Source organism: Lathyrus oleraceus, chromosome 6 (genome assembly GCF_024323335.1).
Source record: "Lathyrus oleraceus cultivar Zhongwan6 chromosome 6, CAAS_Psat_ZW6_1.0, whole genome shotgun sequence".
Classification (NCBI taxonomy): Eukaryota; Viridiplantae; Streptophyta; class Magnoliopsida; order Fabales; family Fabaceae; genus Lathyrus; species Lathyrus oleraceus.
In genome coordinates, this window is record NC_066584.1 from 507,708,336 (window position 1) to 507,728,193 (window position 19,858).

The following is a 19,858-nucleotide window of genomic DNA, read 5'->3' on the forward strand; positions in this document are numbered from 1 at the left end:
AACTATTTAAGGGAAGATGTCTCGGACAACCCGTGTCCCACCTGCATTTCAGTCTATTAAATCGCTGCCACCCGAGTACAAGTATGATAATAATCGAAACACTGGTCAAGTGGAAAAGCATGGAAATGTTAAATTGAGAAGCACTGATCTGATTCGATCAAATGGTCGTGAAAATGGTGCAATATTAGGAGAGGTTTCTAAGGAAGCTCATAACAGTGCTGGCGGCATGGATCTCTTTGACGAAGAATCTCCATATGGTGGAAATGGTGAATCATTTGAAGACAGGCCGCCATATGCTAATGAAGACTTGATATCTGCTTCGTTGCCCCAACCGTCAATTTCAACGTCCTCTAGGGAAAGCAGGTGGAGTGATACAACTCCTTATGCTTCAAAGAAGGTAACTTAGGCATCAGACTACAATTCTAATTTACTCTTGGTTTTTAAATCAGTTATTATACCTCTGCATAGTAATTATTAATTCATTTAGTTATTGCTGATGGCTGATTATCAGCCATATGCATTCAGCCGGCTGAAAGATATTGTAGACAAACATACATATATGAAAGGTCTTGTCAGAATTTTATATTAGTTACCTTCTTTTGTATTACTGCCATTTTCATATATCCTGTAATATAGATATAATTGCATTGGTTGCTACATACTTCCAAAGTCATGGATGAGTGTTTTAATTGCCTGGGCTAGCAGAAGTAGAGGAACATCTCACTGTTAATGTGAGTGTGTCAATAAGCGATGCTTCATGCTTAGCTTATTGCTGAGTGATTATTTTTAATGTACACGAGTATCAAAATGGAAAAAGAAACAATAATAGGAAACATTGGATTCACACGGCTTATTGATTCATATATTATAGTTTCTAATTTTGGTTTGAGTGTGAGATTTGAAGCATGCTAAAAATCAGCTGAAATATTGAAGGTTAATAGTAGGTAAACAGTTCTAAACAAATGAATGAGGGGAAGGGAGTTAGGGTTTGTTACAGTAGACTAACTGGAATTTACTAGGGCTAGTATGATTCTGATTGTATCCTTAATTCTTTAGTACCTACCAATTTCCTAGATTGTCTAAATAATATCACAAGTATACTTCCTAGGAAAATCATAATAAACCAAAATAGAAGTATGATTCATCTAAATAATATCATAAGTATACTTTTTTAGTACCTACCATGCTATAGAGAAGCTAAAGTAAAGAAATTAATATTAGTTGATTTCCAGTATTTTTATCCAAGAATGTATCCTCGGTCCATCTCTTCATATGTGTCTTGGTAAACAAGCTGAACCGACATCATTATTTTCTGTCTGGCCTTTCTCATGATTCTACTTGGCTGTGGCATATTAGCCTTAAAAATAGAGTTTAAGTAAGTGAGTAAAATATTTATTTTCTTTTCAATTTCTTTGATATGATGAGTTTGAAAGCTGATGTGTTTTTTAAAGTTTATATCCTAGGTTTGTTTGAATTCTCATTCTTAGTAGTTAATAGGCTGTTTTAAAATTATTATTTGCTGTTTCAGAAGCTTCAGTCTTGGTTTCAACTTTCTAATGGGGATTGGGAACTGGTAAAGATAATATCAACTTCTGGAGCAGAATCTGTCATTTCACTGCCTGATGGGAAGGTAAGACAAGTTACACAATATTTTTTCTAGATTGGATTGCATCTTATGATATGATAGCTAGCTGTAATCTTTTCCCCTTAATTATAGGTTTTAAAAGTGAAAGATGATAGTTTGGTACCGGCAAATCCTGATATTCTCGATGGAGTGGATGACCTGATGCAACTTAGTTATTTAAATGAACCGTCAGTTTTATACAACCTGCAATATAGATACAATCAAAATATGATCTATGTAAGTCTTTGCATCTTTGAAGTTTTTTTCTTCAATTTTGTTTGTCAATCGCAAAATATTTATGCACATAACTATGTGTAATTCAGACAAAAGCAGGGCCTGTTTTGGTGGCCGTAAATCCCTTTAAGAAAGTTCCTCTGTACGGTATTGACTATATTGAAGCCTACAAGTGTAAAGCAAATGAAAGCCCTCATGTTTATGCAATTACAGACTCAGCCATCAGAGAGATGACACGGGGTAACTTTTCCCCCCCTAATATTTACATATATGGATCAGAGAGATAATACGGGTTAACTTATTCCTTTCTTTTATTTAGATATATGAATCAATTTTTAGAAGTTACCACTTCCATTTGTTTTAAGCTATAACTTCTTACTCCAACTCTTGCACTTATTTGCAGATGAAGTTAATCAATCAATAATTATAAGGTCAGTATTTTGTGTCGAGTTCTTTTCGCACAGCGGATTATTCCGTTATTTCCTTTTTGTAGGATGTTCCCATTTGAATTTCTTTCCAGTTGCGACTTGTGCACTTACTACCTGACGACTGGTCTTATGTTTTTACTCCTTCATGTTTAATGAGTGGTTCACTCCAGTTTGCAAGGCTCCCATGTGGGTCCATTTAATTTTTACTCAAGATTTTGAGCTGAAATGTGCCGTGCTTATTGTGTTTATTCTTGACTATAACTTGTTTCTTAAGACCTTAGTAAGCATTTCATTGTATAAGAAATATGAGATTCTTTCATCTTGCAATTTTCTTGAATGAAGTGATTTATTAGGCTAAAAATATTTCAGGAAATATGAAAAAGAAATGATTTGTCAATGTATTTTAAGGTCAAGAATGAATGACTGGCCAAGCCGAGCAATAAACAACAATCAAAGAATAAGTTACAGCTTGAGTGGTTAAATGTTCTTGTTAAGAATATGTTATCAATCAATTAGTATTGATTGATATTCAATTAGTCATAACTATAATTGATATTATTTCCTATTGTATATTCCCTATTTGCATATAAATATACACCATGTGTGATCATATTAGACACACAGAGATACAATTACAATATGGTATCTAGAGCTGGTTGACCTACTGTCTTCCACAAAATAAAAATAATTTTTTTTTTTTTTCTCTTTTTCTTTCCGGCCACCCACAGCGCTGCCGCCGTCTCCGCCGCTCCTGTCGACTTTTCGGCGAGATTCCTATACGCCGGAATCGTCTCCTACAGATCGGCCAGATTCACTGCCTTCCGCCGCCGCACGCATCCGCACACGTCTCTCCTTCATCGCACGTGAATCTCACGCGCCGGACAATCAGCCGCGCATCCGCTGCCCCCAGCCGTCGCCGTTTTTCCAGATCTGCTCTCGGTTTTTCGTTCCAAGCCATCAAATATCATGGGAGATACCGATTCCATCATGTTCACTAAAATTCCACTTATTCCGTGTGAGAAACTGACCGGAACAGCCAACTACAACATATGGGCTGGTGCTGTCAAGATGTGGTTTCACGGTCAGGGATATGAGGATCACTTAACTACAAAAGCCGATACTATTCTCGCCGCCAAACGCGATAAGTGGAAACAAACCGATGCTTCTCTATGCACTGTGTTATGGTTTTCCATAGCAACTAATCTCCAAGCACAGTACCAAGCCTATACCACTTGCTACGAGGTTTGAGAAAAGGCCAAGAAAGTCTTCTCAAATGATGTCCATAATCTTTACAGTGTCATCACCAAACTCCGCTCTTTGAAATTGGAGAATATGGATATGCAAGGCTATCTGACTCAGCTTGACGCGTTAAAGGCAAATTTCACAACCTTAATGCCCTTTACAAAAGATGCAACAACTTATGCTGAACAACAAAGTAAGTATTTCATGGTCATGGCACTTGCTGGACTGCCATCTGAACTTGATTCCGTTCGGAATCAGATTTTATCAGGTACCAACGTTCCTAACTATGAAGCAATTAGTGAACAATTGTTACGCTTGGCTACACCTCATGCTTTTGGACCGGTCCCTACTTCCTCTCCCACTGAATCATCTGCTCTTGCTTCCCACTATCACGGTCGTGGTGGACGAACCGGTGGACGAGGTGGACGTCAAAGTATTCGTTGTAACTATTGCAATCGTTACGGTCACATTGAAGCCGATTGTCGTACAAAGGCAAGAGAACAACAACGACAACCACGGATCGCTGCTGTTGCTCAACCGGATATCACTAAAGATGTCACTATTCCCGCCGCTGATTACAATGATTTCCTCCAATACAAAGCAGCCCATCAACAATCATCATCTGCCGCTGTTGCTCAGTCGGGTAATCCTGTAGCTTTTGTCTCTACATCTTCACTTGGTCCTTGGGTCCTTGACTCTGGGGCATCTGATCATATGACTGGTAATAAATCTCTTTTATCTCATTTGTCTTATTCTGATTCTTTGCCTTCTGTCACTGTGGCGGATGGTTCTAAAGCCAAAGTTCAAGGCCTTGGTCAGGCACATCCACTTCCAAACTTGTCTTTAGAGTCTGTCCTTTACATTCCTGGTTGTCCCTTTAATCTAATATCTGTTCACAAGCTTATTCGTACTCTTGATTGTTCAGTTCTTTTTAATGCTAATTCTGTTCATATCCAGGATCGACGTACAGGACGGACGATTGGAGCAGGGAGTGAAGCTGGAGGATTATATCATCTTTCTCCACCGGTGGCCTGTGCTTCTATTGCTTCTCAAGAACTCACACATCAACGTTTGGGTCACCCTAGTCAAAATAAAATGCGTCTTTTAGTTCCTAGTCTTTCTAAGCTTTCTTCTTTTGAGTGTCAGTCCTGTCAATTAGGCAAACATACTCGTAGTACTTATTGTCAACGAGTAAATAAAAGTGTTGCATCACCTTTTGCTTTAGTTCACTCTGATATTTGGGGTCCTAGTCGTGTGAAGTCTACTTTAGGATACTATTACTTTGTAACGTTCATCGACGATTACTCACGATGCACTTGGTTATTTCTAATGAAAAATCGTTCAGATGTTTTCCGTATATTCCAAGAGTTTTATGCTGAAATTAAAAATCAGTTTAATACTACCATTAAAATTTTACGCACAGATAATGCTCGTGAATATATGTCATCCCAGTTTCAATCTTTTTTAACATTACAGGGAATTATTCACCAATCATCATGTGCTCATACACCACAACAGAACGGTGTTGCTGAACGGAAGAATCGTCATTTAGTTGAAACTGCACGGACTCTTCTTCTTCACCACAATGTACCCTCTCGTTTTTGGGGTGATGCTCTCCTCACCGCATGTCACCTTATCAACCGAATGCCTTCCTCGGTCCTTCAAGATCAGATTCCATACTCTATCTTGAATCCGGAACACGATCTCTACCCCATTCCCCTTCGTGTGTTTGGTTGCACATGCTTTGTTCATGATCTTAATCCAGGTAAAGACAAACTTTCCGCTAAATCTCTCAAATGTATTTTTCTAGGCTACTCACGTATACAAAAGGGATATCGTTGTTTTTGTCCTCAACTTCAACGGTATATTGTCTCTTCCGATGTAACATTTTTTGAAGGTTCTCCTTTTTCTCTGCCTCTTCGTCCTCCCAGGAGATTTGTAATTTAGATGATCAAGATATCCCTTCTGTCATCCCCACACCCATTAAACCTCCTTTGCAGGTATATCAGCGACGCACAACGCGTCCATCGGCAGTTAGAGATGATATTGATCCACCAGCACCATCTCCTACTCCAATTGTTCCTCCAGCTACGTCACCTGAACTTGACCTTCCAATAGCATTACGAAAAGGTATTCGATCTCATAATCCAAATCCTAAATATGTTTGTGCTTTAAATTATGACCGTCTATCTACTTCCTATGTTTCTTTTGTGTCTGCTTTGGATTCTGTGTCTATTCCTAAGTCTACAGGTGAAGCTATGACTGATCCCAATTGGCGTCAGGCGATGGTGGAAGAAATGACTGCATTGCATTCAAATAACACTTGGGACATTGTTCCTTTACCTCCAGACAAAACTACAGTGGGCTGTCGATGGGTTTATACAGTGAAAATTGGACCAGATGGTCAGATTGATCGTTTTAAAGCTCGTTTGGTAGCCAAGGGATACACACAAATATTTGGCCTTGATTATGGTGACACCTTTTCTCCAGTGGCCAAGATTAGTTCAGTCCGTCTCTTCCTTGCATTGGCTGCTATTAATCATTGGTCGCTTCATCAGTTGGATATTAAAAATGCATTCTTACACGGAGAATTGGAGGAGGAAGTGTATATGGATCAACCTCCAGGTTTTACTATTCCTGGTAATTCAAGATTTGTTTGTCGGCTCAATCGATCTCTTTATGGGCTAAAACAATCTCCACGTGCTTGGTTTGGTCGCTTCAGCTCTGCCTTGATACAGTTTGGTATGACTAGATGTGAAGCAGATCATTCTGTTTTCTTCCTTCACTCTTCCAACGGACAACACATCTTTCTTGTGGTTTATGTTGATGACATTGTTATCACTGGAGACGATACAGGCGGTATTCAGCGACTCAAAACTCATCTTTTCAAAAACTTTCAGACAAAAGATTTGGGTCCACTCAGATACTTCTTAGGTATTGAGGTTGCACAGTCCTCATCAGGCATTGCAATTAACCAACGTAAGTATGCATTAGACATCCTAACTGAAACTGGTATGCTTGACTGTCGTCCGATTGATACTCCTATGGATCCCAATGTCAAGCTTCTTCCGGGTCAGGGGGAGTTGTTGAAAGACCCGGGAAGATATCGACGTTTAGTGGGTAGACTCAATTATCTTACCGTCACCAGACCGGATATTACTTTTGCAGTGAGTATTGTGAGTCAATTCCTTAATGCTCCTTGTGATACTCATTGGAATGCCGTTATTCGGATTCTCAGATATATAAAGAATGCACCAGGAAAAGGCCTATTATATGAAGATAAGGGTGATGCTAAAATCACTTGTTACTCAGATGCAGATTGGGCAGGATCACCGTCGGATAGGAGATCCACTTCTGGATATTGTGTTCTTATTGGAGGAAATATGATCTCATGGAGAAGCAAGAAACAAAACACAGTTGCATTATCTAGTGCTGAAGCTGAATATCGGGCTATGGCAGCAGCCTCAAAAGAACTTGCTTGGCTTAAGAATTTGCTCTCAGAACTTAGGTTCGGTGACCTTCAGAACACAAAACTCATATGCGACAATCAAGCGGCACTCCACATTGCGTCCAATCCGGTTTTCCATGAACGGACCAAGCATATAGAAATAGATTGTCACTATGTAAGAGACAAGGTACTGTCGGGAGAAATAACCACGGAATTTGTCAAATCTGAAGATCAATTGGCTGATATGTTTACCAAGTCTCTCAAGGGTTCTCGAGTGAATTATATTTGTAACAAGCTCGGATCATACAATATATACGATCCGGCTTGAGGGGGAGTGTTAAGAATATGTTATCAATCAATTAGTATTGATTGATATTCAATTAGTCATAACTATAATTGATATTATTTCCTATTGTATATTCCCTATTTGCATATAAATATACACCATGTGTGATCATATTAGACACACAGAGATACAATTACAATAGTTCTTATCTCCTAAACTGAATTTGTTTTCTTACCACAAATTCATTTTTCTGTTGGTTTCATAAAGTTCAGGACGAGCTTCTTATTTTCCTCTCTTGGATTAACCTTGATAAATATAGGTTTCTTTATGCTGCCTGATGGTTTTGTCATTAATATCAAACTCAAAATTGTTTTCCTTGTCCTTGTGTACTCCCCCTTAGTAGTATTTGAATTGGGACCTATAATAATTGTTATAACCTACATATTCAGTGGTGAGAGTGGAGCAGGGAAGACCGAGACAGCAAAAATAGCAATGCAGTACCTGGCTGCCCTAGGTGGTGGAAGTGGAATAGAGCATGAAATATTAAAGACTAATCCAATACTAGAAGCCTTTGGCAATGGAAAAACATTGAGAAATGACAACTCAAGTCGTTTTGTAAGCCTGCCTAGTTCTACATTCAATATGTATTGATTCTTTTAGTTGGCCTGTTCTCAAGGGTTTCAATTTTGTTCTCTTTTGATAATGAAAGCTGTCTTAATTTGATCGAACGTTACAGGGAAAGCTCATTGAGATTCACTTTAGTGAAACTGGAAAAATATCTGGTGCTAATATTCAAACATGTAAGTTTACCACTGGATTAAAGTTCATACCATCTCTCTTCCTTCACTAAAGCTTACCAACTAATCATGTTAAATGTTTGCATCAATGTGTGGAATCTATGTGTGCTTCTGGTATGGCAATACCTTGAACAGTTTTGTTGGAAAAGGTAATTCGATCTTCTGCGCTAATTTTACATTCCAAATTATGTTCATGCAATGCAATATGAATTGATATTAGTTTTATTTGGCATATGAACAGTCTAGAGTAGTCCAATGCAATGAAGGGGAAAGGTCATATCATATATTTTATCAGCTATGTGCTGGAGCACCACCATCTCTCAGGGGTAATTGGATATTTTTACCTTCTATTCTGCTAATGTAATTATTACATATGATGGATGGTCATGGTGAATATTTGTTAAACTTTTTATTTGAGGATATCCTTAAACAAGTGGTCATAATATTTTAATGATACAAGATTTTTATATTGAGCATCTCTTTTTATGTAATATTTAAGTTCTTCACATTTATCTATTTGTCTTTTTTATTCCTCAGAGAAGCTAAACCTACAAAGTGTGGAAGACTATAAATATCTGAGGCAGAGCAATTGTTATTCAATTACTGGCGTTGACGATGCAGAAGAATTTCGCATAGTCACGGTATACTCTATTTTTTATTGCTTATTGCTTAATGATGATCTGCATCAATATAGCTTTATATTGTATGATTTTATTTATTTATAATTATTTCTGCTTTGTGTAATGCTTGGCAAACTCATGAAATATAGGATGCTCTAGATGTTGTCCACATTAGCAAAGGAGACCAGGAGAATGTATTTGCAATGCTTGCTGCAGTGTTATGGTTGGGAAACATATCATTTACTGTGATCGATAATGAAAATCATATTCAAGCCGTTGAGGATGAGGGTAAGAATTTCCAGAATCTTTACTCATGGAATATAAAGCATAGATTTTTCCCCATAAAACTTCCTTTTTATGCAAAAACTCTGTCTAGTGCTTTGGGCTTGGATACAACAACAACAATAACAACCAAGCCTTATCCCACTAAGTGGGGTCGGCTACATGGATCAACTTACGCCATAATGTTCTATCAAAGACCATGTTTCTATCTAACTCGTTAATCTCAAGATCTTTCTTACATGAGATGAGAATAGTTTTTAGCATTTTACATTTTTTCAAAAAATTTCCTATAAATTAGTGAAGAGGAAAAGTATGTTTGGAGATAAAGTTGCAGTTTTCAAAGATTTCCTCTTTATTTATTTGTTCATATGGTTATTAATTGATAATCATTGATTTACCGCCCTTATGAAGTTACGATTTAGGAATCATATAGTAACTCGAGCATGCTTACATTTGATGATAACTAGAGCTATTGCTTCGATATATTATTACAATTGATACATGATTTCTGCTGTATAGAAATTTTAGATGGGTTCGTGCTTTATAAGTTAATTTATACCTCAATTAAAAAAGAATTTTGTTCTCTGTTTTCTTAAAGGGCTGTTCAGCACTGCCAAGTTGATTGGATGTGACATTGAAGATCTGAAGTTGACTTTATCAACACGCAAAATGAAAGTTGGTAATGATATTATTGTCCAGAAGTTGACTCTATCTCAGGTAAAATGACTACTGTGTTACAACTACCTTGTTAATGACTATGGAGGGGACTAAGTGCAACTTTCTAGGAGGGAAAATCTTTGCTGCATAAATATGTATTGAATTTTGCAATTATCATATACCAGTTTGCTTAATTTGTTTTAGAAGATAATGGAATTTAGAAAGAAAACTTGATGGGTAATGAACATTGCCTCATTCAGTTTTCCTTCTATGAAATCCCATTTGGTATTTGAAATTTTAAATATTAAGCATACCTGTGCACCCTACTGATGCATTAGGCTTGTCTTAAATGTTAAATATTTTTATTACATAGGCTAGTGATGCAAGAGATGCTTTGGCGAAGTCTATATATGCATGTCTGTTTGATTGGCTGGTTGAACAAATAAACAAATCACTAGCTGTTGGCAAAAGAAGAACTGGCAGATCTATCAGTATTCTAGATATTTATGGCTTTGAGTCATTCAATGTACGCTATATTAAACCAGAACTCTCCTTTTCTTCATATATGTGTTTTATACTGTTTAAATTTTGAAATATTTTCTGCACTGAATTCTGTGCATTTTATACAGAGGAACAGTTTTGAGCAGTTCTGCATAAATTATGCAAATGAAAGATTACAGCAACACTTCAATCGTCATTTATTCAAGTTGGAACAGGAGGTATGCACCATATAGAAACAGACTGCTTAAACAAATCACAACAGATGATGATGCTAATAGTCATATCATATTTTTTCACTAAAATGTGATTTTTTGTTAAAAATTTGAATAATAAACCAACAACTTTTCTGTTTGATAGAATAGAATATTTTGTTATAATTAGTTATAATTAGTTTCCTATAATTATGTTGTATCATAATTAGATAGTTGACCAAATGTTACATATTGATGTATATATATCCTATTCAGATCAATGAGAAGGACACGATTTCCATTATCTTACATGGTATCAATCCTAACCGATCCCTCTCTCTAAAAAAAAAAGCAAATGCAGAAACGCGTTTCTTCTTCTCCCTCATTCAGTCCACTGCCGCATGCTTCTTCTCCCTCCTTGAAGTCTGCCGCCGCAACAGGACTACCGCACTCTGTACCGCCGCCGCCGCCGAACACGAGAACCACCTATTCTCTCGCCTTCCGCCTCTGTTCGCCCCGCCGCCGTCGCACCTGCAGCCATGTCTAAATCAGACCATTCAGAACACAGTGCCGCCGATATCCACAAATCCGCCGATACTGGTGATTCCGGCCAGCCCAAGAACACCACGTTTCGAGGTTCCAAATCGGAGTTTCATCCCGCACTTGCCGTCTCCAATATTAGGAACCACATTCCTATTATTCTTGAGATGGAAAAAGATCAATATGGTACCTGAGCCGAGCTTTTCCGCATCCATGCTCGCTCACATCGAGTCCTGCATCACATCGTTCCATCTATCGGAAAAGAGCCACCAGCCATTACCGACGCCAACCATGAACAATGGTCCACTCTTGATGCCACCGTTCTTCAGTGGATTTATTCCACTATTTCTACCGATTTGCTGACCACTATTCTAGAACCCAACTCCACTGCAATAGACGCGTGGAATCGCTTGGAAGATATTTTTCAGGACAACCAAAATGCTCGAACTGTCACTCTTGAGCAAGAGTTTTCTAACACTCGTATGGAGGATTTTCCCAATGTCTCAACTTATTCTCAGTATCTTAAGATGCTTTCTGATCAGTTGAGAAATGTCGGCTCCCCTGTCAACAATCATCGTCTGGTCCTTCAGTTGATCTCTGGTCTCCCAGAAGCTTACCGCAGTGTTGCTACTTTGATTCGCCAGAGCAACCCTCTTCCGGCATTCTATCAGGCTCGTTCTATGCTCCCAATGCTCCCTCACCTAGGTCCGCTCCTCCTTGCCAACAGCAACAACACCACCCAACCTAGCAACCATGGGGTTGGACTCCACCACCATGGACTATGCCACCGTGTCCGTATCTCACCTCTCAGTGGACATGCCCTGCCGGTCCTCCTAAGCAGCCAGGCATTCTAGGACAGCGTCCTCAGGTGTATGCAACCTCTACCTCATCTCAGATACCGACAGACATTGAGACCGCAATGCACACCATGTCACTCCACACTCCTGACAATCAGTGGTATATGGACACGGGCGCAACATCTCACACAGCCGCATCACAGGGTAATCTCTCGTCTTATTGTCCAGTAAGTCATTCAAATCAGAAAGTCATTGTAGGCAGTGGCCATGGAATTCCAATTCACGGCACCCGACACACACAAATAACCACATCTCACCAACCCCTTCACCTTAACCATATCCTGCATGTCCCGAAAATTATTAAAAATTTAATTTCTGTGAGACGACTCACCACTGACAACAATGTTTCTGTTTCCTTTGATCCTTTTGGTTTTACTGTCTTTGATTTTCAGACGGGGATCACCCTTCTCAGATGTGACAGTCGTGGAGATCTTTATCCAGTTACCACTCCTCCCAGTTTTGCCGGTCTCACATCCGGTCTTTGGCATTGTCGTCTTGGTCATCCTGGCGTGTCTGTTTTGAATTCCCTTCGCAAAAATAAGTTCATATGTTGTGAACCTTTTAATTCTTCTGTCGTTTGTGACTATTGTGTTTTAGACAAACAGATTAAATTGCCATTTTTTGATTCTCAAACTACGACTTTGATGCCTTTTGACATTTTACATAGTGATTTATGGACGTCTCCAATTTTAAGTGCTGCCGGTCATAAATATTATGTCTTATTCTTAGATGGTTTTACAAACTTTTTGTGGACTTTTCCTATTAGCAGAAAATCTCATGTGTTTGAAACGTTCAAGTCACTTACTCAACTCATTCAAACTCAATTTTTGCAAAAAGTCAAAACATTTCAATGTGACAATGGCGGTGAATATAATAATGAGCTTTTTCAAAAATATTACACTGGTCATGGTCTAGTTTTTCGTTTCTCTTGTCCCCACACATCCTCACAAAATGGGAAAGCGGAACGCAAAATAAGAACCACTAATAATATGATATCCACTATGCTAGCTCATTCTTCTGTTCCCCCCTCGTTTTGGCATCATGCTCTCCACATGGCAACTTCCCTGTTAAATATTATTCCTTGTAAAACACTTCATAATCAGTCATCAACATAACTCATGTATCATCGTGATCCCACCTACACACATCTCAGAGTCTTTGGTTGTCTATGTTATCCATTATTCCCGTCATCTACCATTCATAAGTTACAACCCCGCTCTACTCCGTGTGTCTTCTTGGGTTATCCGCCGAATCATAGAGGTTATAAGTGTTTTGATTTGTCTAATAGAAAATTAATAATTTCGAGGCATGTTATCTTTGATGAAACTCAATTTCCCTTCACCAAGATACATTCCCCTTTACCTCACTCTTATCAATTCCTAGATAATGACCTTCACCCCTACTTTATACATCAGTGACAAAATCAAATTTCACCATCTGTTGCACATAACCAACCAACACCCACAATCCCAATTGACCAACCACTACCCTCAATAAACCAACAATCATCATCTCCTACCTCTTCGATCAACACACCCATTACAATAAACTCTCCATCACCACCATCAATTCAACCGCATCCACCTCCACCTACACGAAGGATCACCACCCGAAGCATGAAAGACATTGTCAAACCCCGCACGATATTTAACTTATCAATCTCTCACTCTGACCACACCATCTCTCCCATACCTAAAAACCCCAAACTAGCCTTATCAGACCCAAATTGGAAATCCGCAATGCAATCTGAATTTGATGCTCTTATTCGGAATAAGGCGTGGGATTTAGTTCCTTGTCCTTGTGATGCTAATCTTATTCGATGTATGTGGATTTTTAGGCAAAAGAAAAATTCGGATGGCTCCTTTGAGCGTTATAAGGCTCGTCTTGTAGGTGATGGCAGATCACAGGTTGCATGTGTGGATTGTGATGAGACTTTTAGTCCCGTGGTGAAACCCGCTACCATTCGGACAGTGCTTACCATTGCTCTCTCCAAATCCTGGCCCATTCATCAACTGGATGTGCAAAATGCCTTTTTACATGGTGATCTTCATGAGACTGTTTACATGCATCAACCATTGGGTGTCCGCAACCTCCGTCATCCAGATTATGTATGTCGGTTGAAGAAGTCATTGTGTGGTCTCAAGCAAGCGCCTAGGGCATGGTACCAACGTTTTGCTGACTATGTCGCCACCATTGGCTTTCGCCATAGCACATCAGACCACTCCCTCTTCATATATCGACAAGGTTTAGGAATGGCCTACATTCTGCTGTATGTAGACGACATCATCCTCATCACCTCCACTCAGGTCCTCCGCCAATCAATTGTGTCGCTTTTAGCATCTGGGTTTGCAATAAAGGATTTGGGTCCTCTGAGTTACTTTCTGGGTATTGCAGAATCTTGTCATCCTGATGGCATATTTCTCAGTCAAAGCACTTATGCATCAGAGATCATTGAACGTGCTGGCATGGCATCCTGTAAACCATCAGCCACTCCTGTTGACACCAAGCAGAAACTCAGCACCTCCTTCGACATTTCTTATGAGGATCCCTCCTTGTATCGAAGTCTTGCAGGAGCCCTACAGTATCTCACTTTCACTCGACCTGATATATCATATGCTGTTCAACAAGTTTGTCTTCACATGCATGCCTCTCGCACGGAACATATGCTTGCTCTTAAGCGCATTTTGCGCTATGTTTAGGACACCTTACATTTTGGACTACACTTATCTCCATCTCCCATTACAAAGCTTATCTCTTACACTAACGCTGATTGGGGTGGATGTTCTGACACCAGACGTTCTACATCTGGATACTGTGTTTTTCTAGGTGACAACCTTATTTCTTGGTCTTCCAAAAGGCAGCCAACTCTTTCCCGTTCCAGTGCTGAAGCCGAATATAGGGGGGTTGCCAATGTTGTCTCCGAATCGTGTTGGATTCGCAATCTTCTCCTGGAACTCCACTTTCCTATTCCTTAGGCCACTTTGGTGTATTGTGACAATGTTAGTGCCATCTATCTATCTGGTAATCCTGTGCAGCATCAGGGCACTAAGCATATTGAGATGGACATTCATTTTGTTCGGGAAAAGGTAGCTCGTGGTCAGGCTCGCATCCTTCATGTTCCCTCAAGACATCAGATCGCAAACATCTTCACCAAAGGACTTCCTCGCATTCTCTTTGATGATTTTCGGACCAGTCTAAGCGTCCGTGAAACTCCCGCTTCGACTGCGGGGGTGTGATAGAATAGAATATTTTGTTATAATTAGTCATAATTAGTTTCCTATAATTATGTTGTATCATAATTAGATAATTGATCAAATGTTTCACATTGATGTATATATATCCTATTCAGATCAATGAGAAGGACACGATTTTCATTATCTTACACTGTTATGTATTCATAGCTCTTCATGATTATCCCCTCATCTTGCTTCAACTTTTTTCTGCTCCTCAACTTTCTTTGAGCTTTGGCTTATAAATTTTTTTCAATACTTTAGAAACTAAAACATCATGGAATTTCATAATGGCCTTTTTTTTCTTCTTAAATTGAAAGTATAAACTGCCTCCATATAAAGTTAAAGTAAAAAGGTTTTGCTTACCACCGAAAGCTAAACACTAATGTTTCATGCTTACAAATTTGTTTCAGGAATATATCCAAGATGGCATTGATTGGGCTAAAGTTGAATTTGAAGACAACCAAGACTGCCTTAATCTTTTTGAAAAGGTATAGAGTTCTTCTGCCCCTTATCTAGGCTTCATCTCTAGCCAATGTGGTACTTTTAGTGATTTGGTCTTAGTGTATTGGCAAAACTTCCTTTGGAGATATTTCTTTCCTTTTTCTTTTTTTGGCAAGATCCTCACTCCTAATATTGTGTGATTGGTTTTGGAACTAACTATTTCTTTGCTGTGGGAAAATGCCAAATCCTATCAGAAATTTTAAATTATTTTCTTAGAGACTTCACTTTTAAAAATTGTGCAGAAACCACTGGGGCTATTATCCTTGTTAGACGAGGAGTCTACTTTTCCAAATGGTACTGATTTAACATTTGCCAACAAACTGAAGCAGCATTTGAATTCTAATTCATGCTTCAAAGGAGAACGAGAAAAAGCCTTTACCGTGCGTCATTATGCAGGAGAGGTATGAATCTTATCAAGGTCATATGGTATACATTTCTTTCTATTTATTCATTGTGCTTGTTAATTGCCTTAAGATATAGACAGTTCTAAGATTCATATTACAATGGATTTCAAGTTTCATTCTGGTATGAGATGAGCTTTATAATGTGTTAGAACTAAGTTTCATTTTAGTTAACATATTGACCTGACGTTTTGTTTTTTACTATAAGCTAAGAACTGTGAGTTTGATTGTGCTTCCATAAATGATTTTTTGAATTCCAGATACAATTGTTTTTCTTAAACTAAGCTTTACTTATTTGTTGTTGATTTAAATTTGCTTGTTACCTGACAGTTGGATAGTTTTACTTGTTCTTACCATCAGGTCACTTATGATACAACTGCATTCTTAGAAAAGAACAGGGACCTATTGCACGTGGATTCCATCCAACTTCTATCCTCAAGCAAATGTCATCTTCCTCAGATATTTGCATCCTATATGCTTACTCAATCTGAGAAGCCTGTAGTTGGTCCCTTGCACAAGTTAGGTGGGGCAGATTCCCAAAAGCTAAGTGTTGCCACAAAATTCAAGGTACACACCCACAGATTTAGTTTTCTCCAAAATTTATCATGAAATGGTCTGATAGCTGGATAACTGATGTTTTGGTCCCCCCATTCAATATGTATGTTTGTTTTTGTTATGTAGTATGCTATTGACAATATTCTTCTTTGATCATGTATTCCAAAACAGAAACTGAGAGAAATTGAAAAAGAAAAACCTCGTCTGTTTATTAATTATATTGATATAATGTAGTTGAATTTAAATTAATGAACTCTAAATTTAAAGTTAGGGAAATTTTTGGCACATAATCAATTTGTGATCTGCCCTAAAAAGATCTTTCTGTTGGCATGGTACCCAGGGACAATTGTTTCAACTGATGCAACGTTTAGAGAGTACCACACCTCATTTTATTCGCTGCATCAAGCCCAATAATCTCCAATCACCTGGATCATATGAGCAAGGACTTGTGCTGCAGCAGTTGAGATGTTGCGGGGTCCTAGAAGTGGTTCGAATATCCCGATCAGGCTTTCCCACTAGAATGTCTCACCAAAAGTTTGCGAAAAGGTATAACAAACAAATAAATACAGTGATTAATCTGTTTTTAACCCCCTCTTCTCCAAGCCAGTCCCATTTTTTTGCACGTTTCTGACCTTTCTCTTATTGTATTGGGAATGGTAAATCAGATATGGTTTTCTTCTCCTTGAAAATGATGCATCTCAGGATCCACTTAGTGTTTCTGTTGCTATTCTTCATCAGTTTAACATTTTGCCTGAGATGTATCAAGTTGGCTACACAAAATTATTCTTCCGAACTGGGCAGGTAAGAAGTTTATATGGTGTTTCTTACAAGTTATTTCTTTCATTTAATTCAAATTGATGTGGGGGTACGGAATCAATTATTTTAGATCTAAAATCTCTTGTTATCCTTGTACTTTTATTTTAGGCATTTTACTCAGCTTTCATAGGTATGGTGCAGTGAAGAAACATAGAATGTGGAAGTTTAAAAAGGAATGATAAAGTTGAAATTATTTGTGGTTAGGGTTATGATTTGAGAGTTAATTTTTACTGAATAAGTTACGGAATTTCTGGCTTTAGTGATTTAGGCTCCAAATGAATTAGGCTTTCTTCTAGTTCTGTTTTGATCCTTTGATTCCTTTATGAAGATACTGTAATTAACTATTCAGTATCTGTTTTAAACCATCGGCCTGGTCATGCTTATTTGGTTATGTTAACTGAGACTATTCTTATTTTGCATTATTTTCTTTCTTCTTGCTTTCAAGGATTTTCATGTCATTTTGAACTTACTATAGTTTAATCGTCAGAGCTTAAGTTTAAACTTGACCAACTCAATTTTTTTCTTTGGATTAGATGAACCCCAGAATTGTTTGGCATCTCTTTGCCCCCTGTTTTGCTTGATAAGCTGGTCCATGTATTTCCAGTATTGAAAATGCTCTCTCGCTGTACAAGTAGTTTATTCACCAAGCCCGACCTTGACTTTTATTACTCCTCTCTTCTGCACTGTGTATTTATTATGCTCAAATTGATCATGATTGCAGATTGGAGTGCTCGAAGATACTAGAAATCGTACCCTCCATGGCATTTTACGTGTACAAAGTTGCTTCAGGGGTTATCAAGCTCGTTGTCTTCGCAAGGATCTTTGGAGAGGAATCACTACTCTTCAGTCATGTATTTCCATTACTCCACCTAATTCTTTTGACCTGTGATGTTCCTTGGGAAGTATAATGAACTGGGAACTTTTCTTATTTGCCGTTTCATTCAGTTATTAGAGGAGAGAAAAGCAGAAGGGAGTTTGCAACTTCGCTTCAGAGGCACAGAGCGGCTATTATTATACAGAAGCACTTGAAAACAATATATGCAAGAAACAGAATGAAAATGACCACCGGTGCTGCAGTTGTCATACAGTCATGTACGAACTTTTAATTCCCTAAACACAGATTGGTTTGTTCCATAAAGACTGCACACACAACATTGTGTTGAAAACTTTTTCGTCCTCTTTTGAGTAAATGCAATGAAAGTCCTTTTATAAATGTGAAAACCAATGTTGGCCATGAATTAGCATAGGTTCTTAATTGTCAGTATTCATAATTATTATTTTTTGCTATATTTTGCAGTTATTCGGGGATGGTTAGTAAGAAGATGCTCAGGAGATATAGGATTTTTAAAACCCAGAGGCATGAAGGTATTTTCTTTTCTAATTTAGAAGCTATATTTCAAAACAATTATTGTCGGAGATTGCTAGTAAAAATACGTCATCTTTGTGATACTAACAATTAAGAACTCAAAAACAGACTAATGAGGCAGATGAGGTTCTGGTGAAGGCGTCTTTCCTAGCTGAATTACAACGCAGGGTCCTTAAGGCGGAAGCTGGCCTGAGAGAGAAAGAAGAGGAAAATGACATCCTTCATCAACGACTTCAACAGTATGAGAGCAGATGGTCTGAATATGAACTAAAAATGAAATCCATGGAAGAAGTATGGCAGAAACAAATGAGATCCTTACAATCAAGCCTCTCCATTGCAAAGAAGAGTCTTGCTATGGACGATTCTGATAGAAATTCAGATGCTTCTGTTAATGCAAGTGAGGACAGGGAATACAGCTGGGATATTGGAAATAATCACAGGCGCCAAGAAAGCAGTGGAACAAGATCTATGAGTGCTGGTTTGAGTGTTATAAGTCGGTTGGCTGAAGAATTTGAGCAAAGGAGTCAAGTATTTGGTGATGATGCCAAGTTCTTGGTTGAGGTAAAATCTGGTCAAATTGAAGCAAGTCTGAACCCAGACAGAGAGCTTAGAAGGTTAAAACAAATGTTTGAAGGTTGGAAAAAGGACTATGCAACCAGATTGCGTGAAACAAAGGTTATTTTAAATAAACTTGGAAATGAAGATGGTTCATCAATAGAGAAAGCTAAGAAGAAGTGGTGGGGAAGAAGGAACAGTACTAGGATGAGTTGATTTTTTTTCTTTCTATTGGATTTGGCTTTGATCCATGCACTGTATTAAGGGCATTGCCAACTATATATCAAAAATGAAGAAAATATAACAGTAAAAAAAGAGAATGAGATAGATGTAGAAGATGAATGAGTTATTTATTGTAATTATGCTAGCTGCTGCTAGCTATTCTATTTATCACAAATTTGAAATTTCTGCACAACAATGGGCTTTGTAATTCGTGTATATTTTCACCTCGCCTTTTATGATAGGTGGATTGTGTGTTAATTATTAATTATGGATAAAATGTTTATGGTTTAAAAAGCATTTCCTTATAATTTAAGTAATATAAATAAGTTGTTTATACTAGGTATCAATTGCATGAATACGTACTCAACAGACCGATAGAATAAAATATTTTGCTATAATTATGTTGTAAAATCGTGTCCTTCTCATTGATCTGAATAGAATATATATACATCAATGTGTAACATTTGGTCAAATACCTAATTATGATACAACATAATTATAG

At 38.0% G+C, this 19,858-nt stretch overlaps 1 protein-coding gene across 1 annotated transcript in view; it reads left to right on the top strand.

Annotated features, from left to right (window-relative positions):
• The window catches only part of LOC127091362 (myosin-1), a 20,808-nt gene extending 1,158 nt beyond the window's left edge, over nucleotides 1-19,650 (top strand). The window contains exons 2-24 of the mRNA XM_051029985.1: nucleotides 1-397; nucleotides 1,529-1,630; nucleotides 1,718-1,861; nucleotides 1,948-2,098; nucleotides 2,262-2,289; nucleotides 7,712-7,877; nucleotides 7,999-8,062; nucleotides 8,195-8,208; nucleotides 8,301-8,385; nucleotides 8,597-8,700; nucleotides 8,829-8,967; nucleotides 9,560-9,678; nucleotides 9,992-10,144; nucleotides 10,248-10,337; nucleotides 15,351-15,428; nucleotides 15,684-15,842; nucleotides 16,203-16,409; nucleotides 16,738-16,943; nucleotides 17,063-17,198; nucleotides 17,935-18,064; nucleotides 18,159-18,305; nucleotides 18,511-18,578; nucleotides 18,688-19,650. Of these exons, the coding sequence (XP_050885942.1) occupies nucleotides 17-397; nucleotides 1,529-1,630; nucleotides 1,718-1,861; nucleotides 1,948-2,098; nucleotides 2,262-2,289; nucleotides 7,712-7,877; nucleotides 7,999-8,062; nucleotides 8,195-8,208; nucleotides 8,301-8,385; nucleotides 8,597-8,700; nucleotides 8,829-8,967; nucleotides 9,560-9,678; nucleotides 9,992-10,144; nucleotides 10,248-10,337; nucleotides 15,351-15,428; nucleotides 15,684-15,842; nucleotides 16,203-16,409; nucleotides 16,738-16,943; nucleotides 17,063-17,198; nucleotides 17,935-18,064; nucleotides 18,159-18,305; nucleotides 18,511-18,578; nucleotides 18,688-19,350 (3,534 nt within the window). The 5' untranslated portion in view covers nucleotides 1-16 and the 3' untranslated portion in view covers nucleotides 19,351-19,650. The remainder of the gene's footprint in view (nucleotides 398-1,528; nucleotides 1,631-1,717; nucleotides 1,862-1,947; nucleotides 2,099-2,261; nucleotides 2,290-7,711; nucleotides 7,878-7,998; nucleotides 8,063-8,194; nucleotides 8,209-8,300; nucleotides 8,386-8,596; nucleotides 8,701-8,828; nucleotides 8,968-9,559; nucleotides 9,679-9,991; nucleotides 10,145-10,247; nucleotides 10,338-15,350; nucleotides 15,429-15,683; nucleotides 15,843-16,202; nucleotides 16,410-16,737; nucleotides 16,944-17,062; nucleotides 17,199-17,934; nucleotides 18,065-18,158; nucleotides 18,306-18,510; nucleotides 18,579-18,687) is intronic.
• The last annotated feature ends 208 nt before the right edge of the window (nucleotides 19,651-19,858 follow it).